This window comes from Dipodomys spectabilis, unplaced genomic scaffold (assembly GCF_019054845.1).
Source record: "Dipodomys spectabilis isolate Male_0828 unplaced genomic scaffold, ASM1905484v1 ptg000018l, whole genome shotgun sequence".
Lineage (NCBI taxonomy): Eukaryota > Metazoa > Chordata > Mammalia > Rodentia > Heteromyidae > Dipodomys > Dipodomys spectabilis.
Window position 1 is genome coordinate 6,316,396 of NW_024870695.1, and position 17,033 is coordinate 6,333,428.

General features: G+C 43.8%; 1 protein-coding gene across 1 annotated transcript in view; it reads left to right on the forward strand.

The window, feature by feature from the left end:
• The window catches only part of Itgb3 (integrin subunit beta 3), a 60,954-nt gene extending 44,166 nt beyond the window's left edge, over window positions 1–16,788 (forward strand). Inside the window, exons 11-15 of the mRNA XM_042673974.1 lie at window positions 3,322–3,544; window positions 4,994–5,094; window positions 6,966–7,085; window positions 12,857–13,023; window positions 15,168–16,788. Coding sequence (XP_042529908.1) covers window positions 3,322–3,544; window positions 4,994–5,094; window positions 6,966–7,085; window positions 12,857–13,023; window positions 15,168–15,233 — 677 coding nt within the window. The 3' untranslated portion in view covers window positions 15,234–16,788. The remainder of the gene's footprint in view (window positions 1–3,321; window positions 3,545–4,993; window positions 5,095–6,965; window positions 7,086–12,856; window positions 13,024–15,167) is intronic.
• The last annotated feature ends 245 nt before the right edge of the window (window positions 16,789–17,033 follow it).

Below are 17,033 nucleotides of genomic sequence, written 5' to 3' on the forward strand. Positions count from 1 at the left end.
AATGAGTCATATTCTGGGGTTTTTAAAAGCTAGCTTGTTAAAGCCTTGTAAAGGAATATTGTGAGGGCTAGGTGTGGTGGTACACTTCTGCTAGCAGAGAGGCAAAAGTAGCAGGATCAAGGTTTGAGGCCAACTCAGGCAAAAACACAAGATTCTATCACACACACACACACACACACACACACACACACACACACACACACACACACACACACACACACACGAAGAGAAACAGATAAGCAAGCAAACGGTCAAAAAAGTAAGAGTTAAAAATAAAGGAATATATGGGCTGGGAAGGTGGCTCAGTGGTAGAGTGCTTGCCTTGCATGCATGAGGCCCTGGGTTCGATTCTTCAGCACCATATAAGCAAAAAGAAAAGAGCTGGAAGTGGCGCTGTGGCTCAAGTGGTAGAGCGCTAGCCTTGAGCTGAAGAGCTGAAGGACAGCACTCAGGCCCAGAGTTCAGGCCCCATGACTGGACCCCCCCCCCAAAAAAAAAAGAAGATAGAGGAATATATTACATAATTGGAGAGCAAATGATGGTTCATACAGCCTAAGAAAGGCAGAAAAAAATTTCTGAGAGCAAGGAGCATTTTAGTTGGACCTTAGAGAGTGAATGGGAGTTTGGTAGGGGTTGTGGAATAATAGGGCAGTCTCGGTGGAGGGAACAGGATGAGCAGAAAACATTAGGACATACAGCTCTACAGAAGGTGGTAAACAATTCAATGTCAGCTAAGATGTGGAAATGTGAGATGGAAACATGTATAGTCATTGTAATGGCTATACAATATTTGCTAAGGACTTTAGGTTTAATCCTTTAGATGGTATGGAATTCTTTAGGCTTTTTATCCAGATGAAGACTGAAGATACAGCTCAAGCAGAAGAACACCTGCTTAGCAAGCTCAAAGTCTCTAAGTTCAAATGTCAGTATCACCAAAAAAAATAAATTAAATTTTAAAAAAGCTGATGAACATTAAGGTTGAGTTGACTGATGTTTTGCAACAATGGTTCTCAACTAGAAGGAAGGAGCTATTTTGGCCATGTCTGGTGGTATTCTTGATTGCTGCAACTGGAATGAGGCTATAGACATTTTGTGAGTGGAGTTCAAAGAGATTAAACATTCCCAGTGTGTAGGACAGACTCCTCTAGTAATCAAGTATACAGGTTGAGAAACTGTGCCTCAGAAAGAGCATCCTGGCTGCAGAGGAAAGGTAGGTTGAAAGAAAGGGAGATGATTTAGAATTATCTCAGGATGGACCCAGGTTTGGGGAAGTATCCTTAGTGAGGCCCAGAAACATAGCCATCAAAAATTCCCTTTTTTTCTGGGCACTGGTGGCTCATACCTGGTAATCCTAGCTGTTCAGGTGGCTGAGATATGAGTACTGTGGTTCAAAGCTAATCATTCAGCCATGTTCATGAGGTTCATCTCAATTAACCACCAAAAAACCAGAAGTGGAGCTGAGTGCCAGCCTTGTGCAAAAAAAGCTAAGGAACAGTACTTAGGCCCTGAGTTCAAGCTCAGTACTAGTATGAAAACACCACCACCACCACCACCATCATCTCCACCTCCACCACGACCAACAGAAAAAGCAAACAAACATAAAAGTCAAACAACTCCCTTTCTGTCCCATTCACTTGAATAGCTGAATACATTTGAATTCCTAAAATGTTCTATCCTCAAAATTTCTTAATGGTATTAAAGCACAGTTACAAGACATTCTGTTAATAATTTTAGTCTCTCTTCTTCCACAAGTTAAACTGGTTTCATGTTTTATTACATAAAGACTCCCTTTTCTATATGTTAGGAGTATTCTGGAAAGACCATCTGAATATAAATAGAGGAAAGCAGTGTTTACAGCATCACATGGTGGCTTAGCAACTGAGATCTGAAGTTAGAATGACTTCACTTTGAACTCTAACCCTGTTTATGAGCTGTGTGGTCTTGGGCAAGTTCTTTAACTTCTCTGACCCTACAAGAAATAAGTAGAATAACTTACAAAGAACTTGGCACAAGGCTTGGTTCATATTTACTCAATAAATATTAGGGGACATCATGATTATTGTTGTATTGTTGGCACCCTTTCCACTGGGAATATTCACTTCATTCATTGGTTTGGAAAATAGTTTGCTTCTTTAAATGCATTCCAAGGCCATCTTAATACATGTCCTGGGGCCATAAAAGGTGTAGTAAAGTCACGTGTACAAGAGAAACAAGATAAGCAAGACAGGTTGCACTTGTGAAGCTGGCAGCAGTACTGTGTCATCATGGAAATGCTTTTGCAGCTTTGGTGTGTGGAGGCAGGAAGGATAGCATATAGAGGCTTGGTGGAGGCCAGCATACTATGTGACATCATGGCTAACAACTATCTCGACTGCTGTTCACCTTAGGAAAGAAAATCTCTCCTGTCTTTGCTTAGCTCCTCTTGCTTCCTCTGTCTTTTCTATGGTATTCCTGAGATGATATAAGACGGGTCTCAGCAGGCTGTGAGGCAGGCAGATTTGTTCTCTGTGCTTACTTGGCTCTGTTGACCAAGTCCATGGGCTCTCAGTGTCTTCAGTCTGCCCTGTGCATGCCCCATTCCATGTCTCCTGCATTTGGATCATTTGGTGGCCCTCCCCTTCCTAGGCACTGGTCCCAATGCTGGGCTTGGACCTCTCCATCCTCCATTCTCCTGTGGTGCAACCTTCCTGTCTGGAGTCTTTGCTCCAGACCCTTGCTTATTGCTTGAACCAGGACACCAAGCTGATTTGAGAAATACAATCATCGACTGGAGGCTGGTTTGTTAGTGGGAGGACTGTCTTGTCCAAATTGGAACTTATGTTGGTGTCCAACCCACCTGGGAAGTGATAGTGAAGATCCTCTGGTCAGATAGGGAGGAGAGAGGCCCTATCAGGTCAAAGGGGGAGAGTTTGGGAGTCTGGGTGGGGGTGGGGATTTTGCTATTACCAGGCTGCTTCATCAAAGCTTCTGCTGTGGGCACAGGCTGTGGTGTGGTGCTGTGTCAGTACACAGGGCTAAAGAGTTGGCTTCCCATCATTAGATGGAAGGGACAGAGAAGGAGGAAGGAGGGGTTTGAACAGGGTAAGAGGAAGGGTGAGAGCTTGACATTGCTTTGCTTCCCAAGTCCTGTCACCTTTGGGGACTCCTAAAGAGTTGAGTTTGTCCCACCAAGTAGGGCTTCCTGGTTATGAATCTGCTTCTTGCCCACCTGCAGGAACATCCTTCATCTTGTTGGGAGAGCAGGGAGGAAGTACATAGTTTGCTGACCTGGGAGAGAGACACTCACCAGCTGGTTTGCCCTCCTGGGCTCTGTGCTTGCAGGTCATGGCCAGTGCAACTGTGGGGACTGCCAGTGTGACTCTGACTGGACCGGCTTCTACTGCAACTGTACCACACGCACGGACACCTGCATGTCCAGCAATGGGCTGTTGTGTAGTGGCCGGGGCAAGTGTGAATGCGGCAGCTGTGTGTGCATCCAGCCAGGCTCCTATGGAGACACCTGTGAGAAGTGCCCCACCTGCCCAGATGCCTGCACTTTTAAGAAGTGAGTGTACAGTGTGGCAGAGTTAGGAGGCTGGGGGTGATGGTGGTGGTTGAGATCCCTCAACTCCCAAGGTTCTGACTCCTAGTCACCAATGCTTTAGGGAGAAGAGTCTACTCCAGTCAAATGATTACTCTGTCCAGTGAAAGCTTTGCACTGGGGGAGGTGGAGATAGGAGCAACTGTGAAGAGGGTCAATGTTGTACCAGCTGGACAGGGTCCAAGGATCCCTCCCAGGATGGCATCCCAAACCCCATTGAATGGGATGAAGGCTAAATCAACATTCTCTGGAGCATTCCATGTTGATGTTTGGACTCTGAGGGGGGCGGGGCAGAGACTGGAGTTATTGGGGACACTGTGTGAAATAGGCATTTTGCCAGTAGCAGCTCCTTCCATTTGCACAACAGAGGAAGCCACTGTGGGCCCACACCCACAATTCTGCCAGTCCTTTTCCCACTGTAGGCAGCCAGATTCACAGTCATGCACTCTGGATTGCTCTAGGGGACACCATGCTTAGAAGGGACCTGTGCTTGTTTAAATGCTCTGTTGTCACTGTCAGGAAATTCTTAACAAATTTTGAACAAAATTTTCACTTTGCACAGGGTCTTGAGCTCTGAATCACATGGTCAGTTCTGAGTTTAATCTTCAGAAATGATACAGGGTTCACCATCATAGCTCTTGAAGTTTAACAAGGCTGGCCATGATGGCACATGCCTGTGATCCTAGGCCTCTGAAAGGCTATGCCAGGAGGATCTGGAGTTCAAGGTTAGCTTGTGTTTCATAGTGAAACTCTATCCTCCTCTTACCTCCCAAAAAGCTTAACAAAGGACTTAGGGGCTGCTGGCTCTCATGGCCAGCCTGTGAGTAATGAGATGAATCGACTTCTGAACTCTACACTTGGCTCTGGGCACCTGGGATAGTCTTACAGATGGTGTGTATGTATGTGTACACCCCCCAGTACTGGGGCTTGAATTTGGGGCCTCATGCTTTCCCTTAGTCTTTTTATTCAGTGCTATCACTTTCCCACTTGAGCCATACATCCCCTTTCTAGGTGGTTTTTAATTTTTTTCTTTTTGGCTGTCATGGTGCTTGAACTCAGGTCTTGGGCACTGCTCCTGAGCTTTTGTGCTCAAGGCTAGTACTCTACCACGTTGAGCCACAGCTCCACTTCCAGTTTTTTGGGGGTGATTAGAGATAAGAGCCTCTCAGACTTTTCTGCCTGGGCTGCTTCAAACCATAACCCTCAGATCTCAGCCTCCTGAGTAGCTAGGGTTATAGGTGTGAGCCACCAGTGCATAGCTTGTTTTCCAAATTTTTACCTAAATAAATGTGATGATTATTTTTACCTTTTTACTAAAGGTAAAGATGATTTCTGTATGGAGGCCAGAGTTAGACCGGACCATGCTTAGGCTTGCTCTTCTTTGTCCTAATGGCTGTGTCATCTCTCTTTTAGGGAATGTGTGGAGTGTAAGAAATTTGACCGGGGAGTCCTGCAGGAGGAAAACACCTGTAACCGTTATTGCCGTGATGAGATTGAGTCTGTGAAGGAACTTAGTAAGTTCCGCAAGTCTGGAGTTTCCCACACTCAGGTCCTAAACGATTCCAGTTTAGTCCCAGCTGCTCTCAGCTGCCCTCTGTAAAGTCTAAGAGAAATTCTGGATGCATGGCAGGCAGAGATGAGACTGGCTTCTACCAGTCTGGATCCCCCAGACTCAGCACAACTTAGAAAGTCAGGCAATTCTAACCTACTCTCCAAGGTAAGGGAGATTACTAATGCTCCATTTTACAGATGGAGAAACTGAGGCACAAAGTTGGAGACATGGTTGCCCACCACTGTCATCAGTGAAGTGAGTAATCAGGTTATTTTATGAAGCCTAAGCAGGGCCCAGGTTTTTGCTTACAGTTCTGGTGATTTAGAAGGCAACTTTCCCCATATGGATTTGTAACCCACGCCTCTATCCTGAAGTCTCCTAGATTTCTGAGCATCCCTCTTTTTTCTGAATAAGACAGAAGTATGGAATGGGGAGCAAAACTCTAGCCCACAATTATTCCTCTGACTTTAAAGATTATCTTTGGTGCTCTCAGTATATCTGGTATGGTTAGCTTGGAGGGAGGCACTGGGTGTTACCAGGGAGATAGCTCTCTTCCACAGATAGCAACTGCTATGAAGGAAGGAAGTGTATCTTCAGAGGGAGGCCACAGTTAGGGGCAGTCAGGAAGTCAGTTTTGAGAGGGAGTATTTGGGAAAATATCATATCTCTGGACCTGTTGGTTGATACTAGATGTGGAGTGCTTAGGGGCTAGTTTTTCCTCTGGAGGAGATTAGGCTTGCTCTGCTTAGCTCAGAGGAAAGAGGCTTCCCAGATGTGGAGATCATTTATCATCTTGATCAGGCAAGAATATTGCAAATTAGTTTATATTTCTTCACTCACCATGGTCATCACACTCATTAAGCCTTATCTGTATGAATTTTATGACAGACGAAAAATTCTAAAAGAAAATTTCAATATATATATATCTCCTTCCAAACTAATGAAGTAGGATTGTAGTACTGCTGTAATCTTTGTTTTGTGGAGGAGGAAGTTGAGTCTCAAGAAAATTAGGAAAGGTGTATTGTGTTGATGAGATTAGGCCCTGCAATCCCCACTCTTTCCTTAGTACGGTGTTTCTGCTGGTGCATTGATGGCTTGTTCACTTTAGGTTGGTTGGATGTGTTTTGAGACTCAGGTTCTAGTCCTTATCCATCACCTATTTGCTGTGTGATTCTAGTGCATTAGCTTAAAATGTTGTCATGTGTCAGTTTTGCTCATCTGGTTTTATCAGCTCAGAGTATAGTATAACTGGTGGAGGATAAGCCAGTGTTCCTGGCAGGATGCACAAAACATGGGTTGAGTCAGAGAGAAGGATGGCTCTAGGGAGGCTCAGCAGATCAGAACCAAACATGGAAAAACTGCAAGCAAATTATTGGGGAATCATTGAGCAAACCAAGAAAACAGAGTGGGAAAGAAACACCTGCTGATGTGAGGGATAGGTTATTCTCCATTCTTTAATTCTTCCTGTAAGGTGGGCATCCTTTTTACAAATATGTGAGCAAAGAAAGATAAGGTCAGATAACTTTTCCAAGATCACACAGCTGAATTAGAATTGAATTTGAATTGGTATAGCATATCTCTTCCTGAGAAAGTAATGAGAATCAAAAGAATCCTGGTAGGGATAAAACACCAATGAGGGCCAATGAGTGACACTTAGCAGACATACCAGGCATCTCAAATCTAAGCATCTTGCCTAATGTCAGGCTCACAGGGTTTCTTGTAACATAGTTTCCCAGAAGTTCTGTGAGATGTTTGGAAAGGCTTCATCAGCTAGGAATTGACCTGTTTTCCATTCTTCCATATCCTCCCCTCCCCTTTCCCCTTCTCCCCTAGCTGATACTGGCAAGGATGCAGTGAATTGTACCTATAAGAATGAAGATGACTGTGTTGTCAGATTCCAGTACTATGAAGATGCCAGTGGAAAGTCCATCCTGTATGTGGTCGAGGAGCCAGGTGAGTAAGCTCTGAAGTCTTTCCTATCTCTGGCCCCAGGAGGGAGAGTCACTTTAGGTGGGAGTTTCCACCCAGCCCTCCTCTTACACCAAACAGATTAAGCCTGGTCTTAAAAAAGGGATAAGTTCAAGTCTTACGTTACTGGTCAGAAAGCACTAGCGAGAAAGTGACTCACTAGTTGAATTTCATCAAGGAATGGAACATATCACGGCAGTTTTTTCAGTGGGTAAGGTTTAGACGGTAAGGAAGTTAAATTCTAGGATGTCGTAGCTTACGGCACTTGCTTCATCATAAGAGAGATGGCTGTCATGAGCAGTGGGCCTGCTGCTGCAGAGGTGGACCTGATGCACTGATTATACCAGGTTGATGGTGGGATGCACGGACTTAAGGGGTGGGATGCATGCTTTGATCATAGAGTAAGTAGATGGTGTTTGCTTTCCAGACTCTCCCAGCACACACAGATCAACCACAGGTTTGTCACCACTGGACACTGTAGATTTATGTACTTCATCTGACCTTCATAACCTCTGCTGTTATCCATTATCTATTGCTAAAACAAAATACCCAAGCCTAGGAAATATATAAAGACTAGATTTAGTACTTGTATTTGATTTGCTTAGTATAGATGTATCCCTTAGGAAAGTCTTCATGGCAGGAGGATCAAATAGTTTGTTTGATCATTTGCTGAGTAGATCATAAATTCCATGAATGCAGAAATCATATCCATCTTAACAGTTGTTACATATTTGTTCTTATCTACTTAGACAATACTCAATAAATAGGATTTGAATGAATTAATAAGATTGATTATTCCTAAAATGTACCTGTACACATACACACAGTCATCTATCTATCTATCTATCTATCTATCTATCTATCTATCTATCCATCTATCCATCCATCTACCCACCCACCCACCCATCCATCCTAGCTATATCTTCTTATTTACAAGGAGAATGTTGCTGTTTGGGGAAGAAAAGGGATAAAGGTGGGAAAAAGGAAACAGGAAGATCATGAGAGCCACTTTGGGTCCCTTTCCTTGGGAAAAGATGATCACATCTATATCATCCAGGTTGTTACTGTTTCTGTAGAGGAGAGTATGATGTCCCCATCTGGGATATTGTTCATCAGCTCTTCCCAGAGGTTTTACCCTTCAAAGGAACCAGAGAAGGTTAAGAAAAGGCAATACCTTCATTTTATTTGGTGACTCCAGGGAAAGCTAGCAGGAAAGAAAAGAGAGGAGATTGGGGACATGTCCATGAGGGAAAGCATGGTTTGATCATGACTTGTCATACTTCCCCACACCTCCCCACCCCCATCACACTACATTTACACACTGAATGGAATTTTCCATTCCCATTGTATCCATATCTCTGTCCCTTCATATGGTCAAAAAGGCATTATGTCTTTATTTTGGGGTCTATCATTACTTTGTCTCCTTGTTATAATTTTTTTGTTGTTACTGTGCTGCTGAGTCACTTGCCAGAATCATTTGTTTGGGGTTTTGAGGTTAGAGTTTACCACCAAAGGTTCTGGAACAAAGGTGTTGATGGCATGGGATGGTTCAAATAACCCTGGGTGGTAACTTTCCAGGCTTCATCTCTCCTCCACATTAGGAGATGGGATTCCATGTTCAGAGACTCATATTTCCTTTTCATTTTATGGTGCTGGGATTGAAATCTAGGGTTCTTATGAAGATAGAAGCAAGGGCCTGGGAAGGTGGCTCAGTGGTAAAGTGTTTGCCTTGCATGAGGTCCTGGGTTTGATTCCTCGGCACCACATAAGCAGAAAGAAGCCGGAAATGGTGCTGTGGCTCAAGTGGTAGAGCTCTAGCCTTGAGCTGAAGAGCTGAGGGACAGCACCCAGGCCCAGAGTTCAGGCCCCACGACCGACAAAAAAAAAAAAAAAAAGATAGAAGCAAGTTCTCTACCTCTGAGCCATACTGTCAGAGTCTCACATTTCCTATCTGGTTGCCTGGATCTACCTCTCCTCTCACCTGCCCCTAATCACTTCTAGGGGCCATGGTTTGGAAGAGAATGTATAGTTGAAGGGCTGAGCCTCTGAAGGCAGAAAAGGGAGTAATACTGAATGTTTAAGCATTGGCTAATTAGTTTAACCACACAGAATAGACTCCTAAGCTGGATTGTCTTCATTCCTAGATAAGATTGCCAGATAAAACACAGTCTATTCTAGGCAATATTTGCTTCTGATTTTTACTAAAAAGTAATGATGTAAAAATCAAATTTATCTGGTCCCTGCACTTTAGGTTACTAAGTCTGTCAACCCTAGCCAGACTTCTCTGTCCTTGGGTCACTCATCACGGGTCTACTGCTGTGGCTGGGAGGGGCCCCAGACATCATCTGATATTGTCTCTTTTTATGGAAGCCTGACACCTACCCATGTTTAAAAAGATGGTAACAGATTGTTTTCCCCTGAAGTTCTCCTGGGATGCTACTTGTCCTGTCCCTTGGAGAATGGAAGAGGTTTGCCTTTGAGTTTAAGGGTCATGCCTACAATAATGCAGAGAATTTGTGACTGCTTTTCCCAGAAGAACTGAGGCCCTTGGTTCCCAGGAATTCAGACTTTGGAACCTCAAAGCCTCTCTACGTGAACTCTTTCAATTATAGACAGCTTGTAATTTGGTGGGTTGGGAAAAAGCCAGCTTGGTTTGTGGTGGTGATTGTTTTTGTGTATGTGTGGTGAGCACAGGGTGAAGTTTAGAGAAAAAGGTGGGAGACAGTGTGGAAAGTGGGTGTGACTTCCTCTCTAAACTCAGTACTCATATATACAAACACCTGGTTTCATAACACTTGACGTTATGAAATAGTGAGGTCACATGTCAGGTACCTGAGGTTTATGGGAAACCAGGCCCTGCAGACCCTAGAACGTGATCCAATTATTGTCTGCTCTGGTTGTTGACTGGGGTTGAACAGGATGTCAGCTTGCAGCAGGGTTAAGTTGTGGTATATATACCAATGGGATTTTATTCATCCATCAGAAAGAATGATATTGTACCATTTGTTAGGAAGTGGAAAGACTTGGAAAAAAAATAATCTTAAGCGAAGTAAGCTAGACCCAGAAACATAGGTTGCATGGTTTCCCTCATTTGTGCCTATAAGTCTATAAGTATACACTGGGTATTTTAAAAAAAAGTACACTGGGACATGTTAAATTATATAGAACTCTAGGCTTTCACACACAGTGAGATCAAAGGAAAATATTCTTAGGAGAGGAACATAAAGGTAGAATACCTGTGTACATCTGATTATATAAAATAATATTTATTGAAAGGAACTCCAGGATGTGGAAACAGGTCTTTTCTTTGTTGCTGTTTTTGTTTTTCCTTTTGTTTGTTCATTTATCTATTTTTGGGAAGGCAAGAGAGGGTGCAGAAATGGTGGCACAAAGGATGAACAAATACAATTATGGCACTTACTAGGCACTGTGTTGAGAAATGAACTCTACAACTTATGGGTGGAATGGGAGGGAAAAACTAGGGGAGAGTGAGGGAAGGAGTGACATTGTTCAAAAAGAGATGTATTCTTTATCTCACTGATATAACTGTAGCCCCTTGTATATCACCTTTGTAGTAACAATAAAAAATACCCACGAAGAAAATTTTTTTTAATAAACTTAAAGAAAACATTTTAGATGATGAAATATTTCTGGAAAGAATCCCAGTGGTGTCTTGATCAGCAGACCTCCTAGTATGTAGGGATGCTAACCAGGGTAACAGACACAAGTATCTTTAGGGACTAAGAAGGCAAATAGGTAAGTAAAACAGTAGGAAGAAGAACCCTGTAACAAGAGTGTTTTTTGTTTTTGTTTTTGGCCAGTCCTGGGGCTTGAACTCAGGGCCTGGGCACTTTCCCTGAGCTTCTTTTGCTCAAGGCAAATACTCTGCCACTTGAGCCATAGTGCCACTTCCAGCTTTTTCTGTTTATGTGCTATGGAGGAATCAAACCCAGGGCTTCATGCATGCTAGGCCAGCACTCTACCACTAACCCACATTGTCAGCCAGAGCTGATGTTTCTTTTGTTTTTTGTTTTTTCTTTGGGGTCCGGTCATAGGGCTTGAACTCTGGGCCTGGGCGCTGTCCCTCAGCTCTTCAGCTCAAGGCTAGTGGAGCTGATGTTTTTTGAACACTTAATTTGTGTCAGATTACTGGCACTTTTCTGAGTTATTAGTTATTATTAATAAGTTGTGTGTGTGTGTGTATATACGAGTGCTGAGGCTTGAATTCAGATCTTCATGCCCTTGCTTAATCAGCTTTTTCACTTAAAGCTGGCTACTTAAACCATATCTCTTCTTTGGGAATTTTGCTAGTTAATTGGAGATAAGAGTCTGGTGGACTTTTTTTGCCCAGGCTGGCTTCCAGATCTTCAGATCTCAGCCTCCCAAGTAGCTTGGATTACAGACCTGAACCACCAACACCCAGCTCATGGTGTGTGTGTGTGTTTGTGTGTGTGTGTGTGTGTGTGTGTGTGTGTGTGTGTGTGTGTGTGTGTGCGCCAGGCCTGGGGCTTGAGCTCAGGGCCTGGGTACTGTCCCCAAGCCTAGGCTTTTTGGTGGTTAATTGAAGAGTCTCACAGACTTTCCTGCACAGGATGGCTTTAAACTGTGATCCTCAGATCTCAGGGTTTTATTTTATTTTTTTTTGTTGGTCATGGAGCTTGAGATCTGGGCCTAGGCACTCTTCAGCTCAAGGCTAGCATTCTACTACTTGAGCCACAGCACCAATTCTGGCTTTTTCTGTGTATGTGGTACTGAAGAATCACATCCAGGGCCTCATGCATGCAAGGCAAGCACTCTACCACTGAGCCACTTTCCCAGCCCCAGATCTCAGTTTTTTAAGTAGTAAGGATAAGGCATTAGCCACCAGTACTCAGCTCATAAGAAGTTTTTAAAGTGTGGGTAGATACTTTCTCTATTTAAAATTCTGTTGAATTTTTTAAAAAAGTAAGTGTGAAGCAAGAATTGAAACTCAGGCACTCTAGCCCTGGAATGCACAGTGGCACAAACACAAAAGACAAGTCACACCTTCCCTCTAGGGATAAAAGGGAGCGTAATGAGGATTCTGACAAATAGAAGGTATGGCCAACTAAAAGGGTCAGGTGCTCTTAAGTCTAGCTGATGGCAACTCTGTAGGAATAAAGGCACCAGGGTTTACAAGTTTGTTGTTTTTTGGGTTTTTTTTTTGGTCGGTCATGGGCCCTGAACTCTGGGCCTGGGCGCTGTCCCTCAGCTCTTCAGCTCAAGACTAGCACTCTACCACTTGAGCCACAACACCACTTCCAGATTTTTCTGCTTATGTGGTGCTGAGGAGTGGAACCCAGGGCCTCATGCATGCAAGGCAAGCACTCTGCCACTGAGCCACCTTCCCAGCCCGGTTTACAAGCTCTTTGATATCTGTGTGTGTTTTGCACAGGCATATGCATGTGCACAGTGCTGGGGATCAAACCCAGGGCCTCACAGATGCTAAGCAATTGCTCTACCACTGAACTATATCCTCAGCTCCCAAATCAAATTATAGAATAAGTACTTGGGCAAATCACATTGAGTAAGCAAATCTGTGTAGTGAGACCCTCTTAAGAACTCTGATTTTGACAAATCATGGCTGTCTTTAACACTGCTCGCTTCTTAAAAATATGAATCAATTTTCAAGACTATCTTATTTTCTTCAGAAGCCTTTTGGTTCTTTCTCCCTTTGTCCAGAAGACCTCATTCATAGTGAGTTGTGGTGATTTCTGTTCTTGGCTTCTGCTTCATAGAGTGTCCCAAGGGTCCTGACATCCTGGTGGTCCTGCTGTCTGTGATGGGGGCCATTCTGCTCATCGGTCTTGCTACCCTGCTCATTTGGAAGCTCCTCATCACCATCCATGACCGGAAAGAGTTTGCTAAATTTGAGGAAGAACGAGCCAGAGCAAAATGGGACACGGTAAGAGACTGGGCTGGGCATTTTTCTTAAGTTTCTAGTTTGAGAAGCAGAAGTGGAAGCAGCAGATGCTCAGAGTTGTCAAGCTCTACCAACACCACAGTTTTCCACTCCTGCTTTAGATATGAGGAGATGGTTTACCTGTCCCATGTCTTCAGGCTTCCTAAAAACTGATGCTCTATCACACAGTGACCCCAGACCATGTCATAAATGCTAATTGAATACAAACAGGACACCAATGAGACACTGTGAAGAAGTTTTTTTTAAAAATTTTGTTCTCCAGTTGAAGGAGACAGGATGAACTTACACGGAAAATATAAAATATACCATAAAGTAGTATTGAAGTCCAAAATATTAATGCACAAATGGAAAAAGATATAACAACCAACCTTTACCAAGAACTTACCATGGGCCAAGAACTGTTCTAAATGCTATGTATTAGCTTCTCTCATCCTTTTGTGGGGAGTACTATTATTGTTTCCATTTTGTAGGTAAGGAAACTGAGGGCCTGGAAGTTACCTGGTTGTGGTTTTTGACTTGAGCTTGAACAGGAAGTCAGTTTCCTATAGGGTTAGGAGTTTTAAGTGACTAAATGTTTTGGGAAAGAACTTATTTCATTCTTGTTGCATATTTTAAGGTTTTTTCCCCCCTGGACTTTCCAAATAGTCATTTGATTGCCTAAATGTTCATGGTTAGACTAAAATTTTGTTCCCATCTGTTGGTGACCTCAGGGCTTTGTATTCAAGGGTCCCAAGAAACTAGCATGCTTCTGTTAGGACCAGGCATAACACCCTTAGCCTCTTAAGCTTACAAACATATTTTTAGTTTCTTTTTGGAAGCTTGAACTCAGGGCCTGGGCACTGCCCCTGAGCTTTCTTGCTAAAGGTTAGTGCTCTACCACTTGAGTCACAGCTCTACTTATGCATTTTTTTGGTGCTTCATTGGAGATAAGAATCTTGTAGATTTTCCTGTCCAGGCTGGCTTTGAACCATAGTCCTCAGATCTGTGATGTGTCCATTGGCAGCTAGGATTATAGGTGTGAACTACCTGCACTTGGCTATTTTGGGTTTCTTGAAAATACCATTAAAGACTAATTAACATGGTGAGATTCATCACTTTTTGTTGGAAAATAAGTTGGAATATTCAGTGAGCCACTTGCCTTTTCCTGGTCACTTGAGAGTTTTGTGGCTATGGATTGAAGAGATGAGGTGAAAACCAATCAAGACTTACTGCAGGAAAACCTGGCTTCTGTGTTCTGACCACCACACTGTTCAGCACTGTTACAATGAAGGAAAAAAGGGAAAAGTGCAAAAGAGGGAGTGGCAGGCAGGGGAAGGTCATGGGAGAGGCTGGTGAAAGCTATGCTGGAATGTTTGGGGTTGCCAAAAGGAAAAAGAAAGTGATAAATTAATTTTATTTTTTTAGAAATAGTAGCAGGGGGCTGGGAAAGTGGCTCAGTGGTAGAGCACTTGCCTTGCATGCGTGAGGCCCTGGGTTCGATCCCTCAGCACCACATAAGCAAAAAGAAAAGAGCTGGAAGTGGCGCTTTGGCTCAAGTGGTAGAGCACTAGCCTTGAGCTGAAGAGCTGAGGGACAGCTTTCAGGCCCAGAGTTCAGGCCCCATGACTGGACCCCCCTCCCCCCCCCAAAAAAAAAAAAAAAAAACAAAGAAATAGTAGCAGGATTTCAATCTACCATGTTTATCCTCCTCCAATTTCTTACCCATTTCTGTTCTAGGAGTAAAACTGTGAGTGAGCTGGTCTCCAATGGCTCACACTTATAATCCTAGCTACTTAGGAGGCTGAGACTGAGGCTTATCATTCAAAGCCAGCCCAGGCAGGAAAGTCTGATTAAACACCAAAAAGCCAGAAGGGGAGCTGTAACTCAAATGACTGAAGTGGTAGAGTGCTAGCTTTGAGCAATAAAAGTTCAGGGATGGTGTCTAGGCCCTGAGTTCAAGCCCCAGGATTGGTATACATGTGTGTATGTGTGCGCGCGCGCATACACACACACACACATTGTGAGTATGAGAGAGCATTGGCCTATTTCTTTAATGCTGTGTTCCAGAGAAGGGTGCCTTGGGCAAACCTTTAGGTCAAGAAGGGTGAAAGAACTCACTATAAGATGCTTTTCCATTCTTTTTTCAGGCCAACAACCCACTGTATAAAGAAGCCACTTCCACTTTCACCAACATCACCTATCGGGGCGCTTAAAGACAAGAGGTCATCCTCAGATCATTGTCACACTGTGCTAGGATTGTGGGAGTCTCTGCCATCATGTTTACAGAGGACAGTGTTTGTGGGGTGGGATTTGGAGTGGGTGGGCTGGGAGAATGTCAGTTTGTGTGTGTGTGTGTGTGTGTGTGTGTGTGTGCACTGTGCATGGAAAAATGTGTAATTTAAGCCTTGTGATGTGTCCATTGGCAGAGCTCTCTTCCCTTGGTCCTGAGAATGCCTCCTTCAGGGATTCTTCCTGCTTAGCTTGAGGGAAACCTATGGAGCTGAGTAGGTCTTGATTACCTCAGTGAGAAGTCAGCTTTCCTTGTCACAAGGGCAGAGCTGAGGTCTCTCATGCCAGAGGAAGGAGTGCCGAGTCTTGGCTCTATCTTGAGTTTATCACTTCATGGTTCATATGCCTGTCTCTCAGTGGCTAACGGCTATAGTAGAAACTTCTGGGCTTTGCAGCCCAGTTGTGTTGTTACCTGTGTCTCTATCTTCTTCCCTTTTCTCAGGCTGCAGGGGGAGAGAGGAGAGATCTGAGCCCTCAGAGCTGTTTGTGTCTTTAACCATCAGCTCAGTTCAACAGTCATGAGAGTTCTCACCTCATGAAAGTCCTTGTCACTGAATTCTTTATCTATTGAAAGAGGATGGCAGTGCTCCTCAGGGGTGATGGATGGCCCCCAACCAGTTCCTGATCACAGCCCTTCAGATTTGCCTCATTGGCAGCTCTACTCTGGAGGTTGGTTTAGAACTATCATCATCCTTAACTCAGAACCATCGCTTACCTCCTCCTCTCACGCCCTCACTTGTTGCAGACATTTGACATGCACTGGGGATTTCTCTCATGACCAAATGTCTTTCTCCAAGGGAGGGTACAGTGGTTCAGAGTCAGAGGCCTGGCCCTACCCTCAGGTCTTTTGCCCTTGTCACAGGCAACCCCAGTCACCTAACCCTGTGCCTCTAGGAGTTCTATCCACCCACAGGAATAATTGCATTTACCTACCTCTTGGGTATCTTGTGAAGGAGACATTCCCATACATATGCTGAGTGGAAGTGCCAGGATGGAATGATGGCCAGTGGGACCAACATATGTGGCCTGTTCTCCTAAGGGCTAAAAAACCTCACTTTAACTCAGTCTTTAATCTTGGAGGCTACAAGTGCAATTTTATTTGATTTTTCTCTTTAGGCTTGCTTCACTGAAAGGAAATATATATTCATATATATATATATATATATGGTACTTGGGATAAAGTTGTGTTTTTATTTGATCATGAAGAAAGAAAGCATAAGAGAACTATGCAGACTTGGGTCAAATGCAGATACTTCCATTTGGCATCATTTGTAGTTAACTTGCTGCCCAGTTTCCGGGCCTGTGACAACCCTTCTTCTGCTTGGAAGCCTGTGAGGATGGATATATGGTCATGTTGGACTTTTCTGGAGGAGGACAGACTCTGTTGTGTTTTTGTCCTAACCCAAGAAATTGCTTGAATAATGTTGAATTTTAATTTTTTTTTTTTGGGTCTGGTTGTAGGGCCTGAACTCTGGGCCTGGGCACTGTCCCTCAACTCTTCAGCTCAAGGCTAGCACTCTACCGCTTGAGCCACAACACCACTTCCTGCTTTTTTCTTTTTGCTTTTGTAGTGCTGAGGAATCGAACCCAGAGCCTCATGCATGCAAGGCAGGCGCACTACCACTGAGCCACCTTCCCAGCCCCCTGAATTTTAATTTTTAAAAAACCAACCCCTCACCACTCAAGAAAAGGGAAAGACCTATAAACAGTGGACTGATGATAAG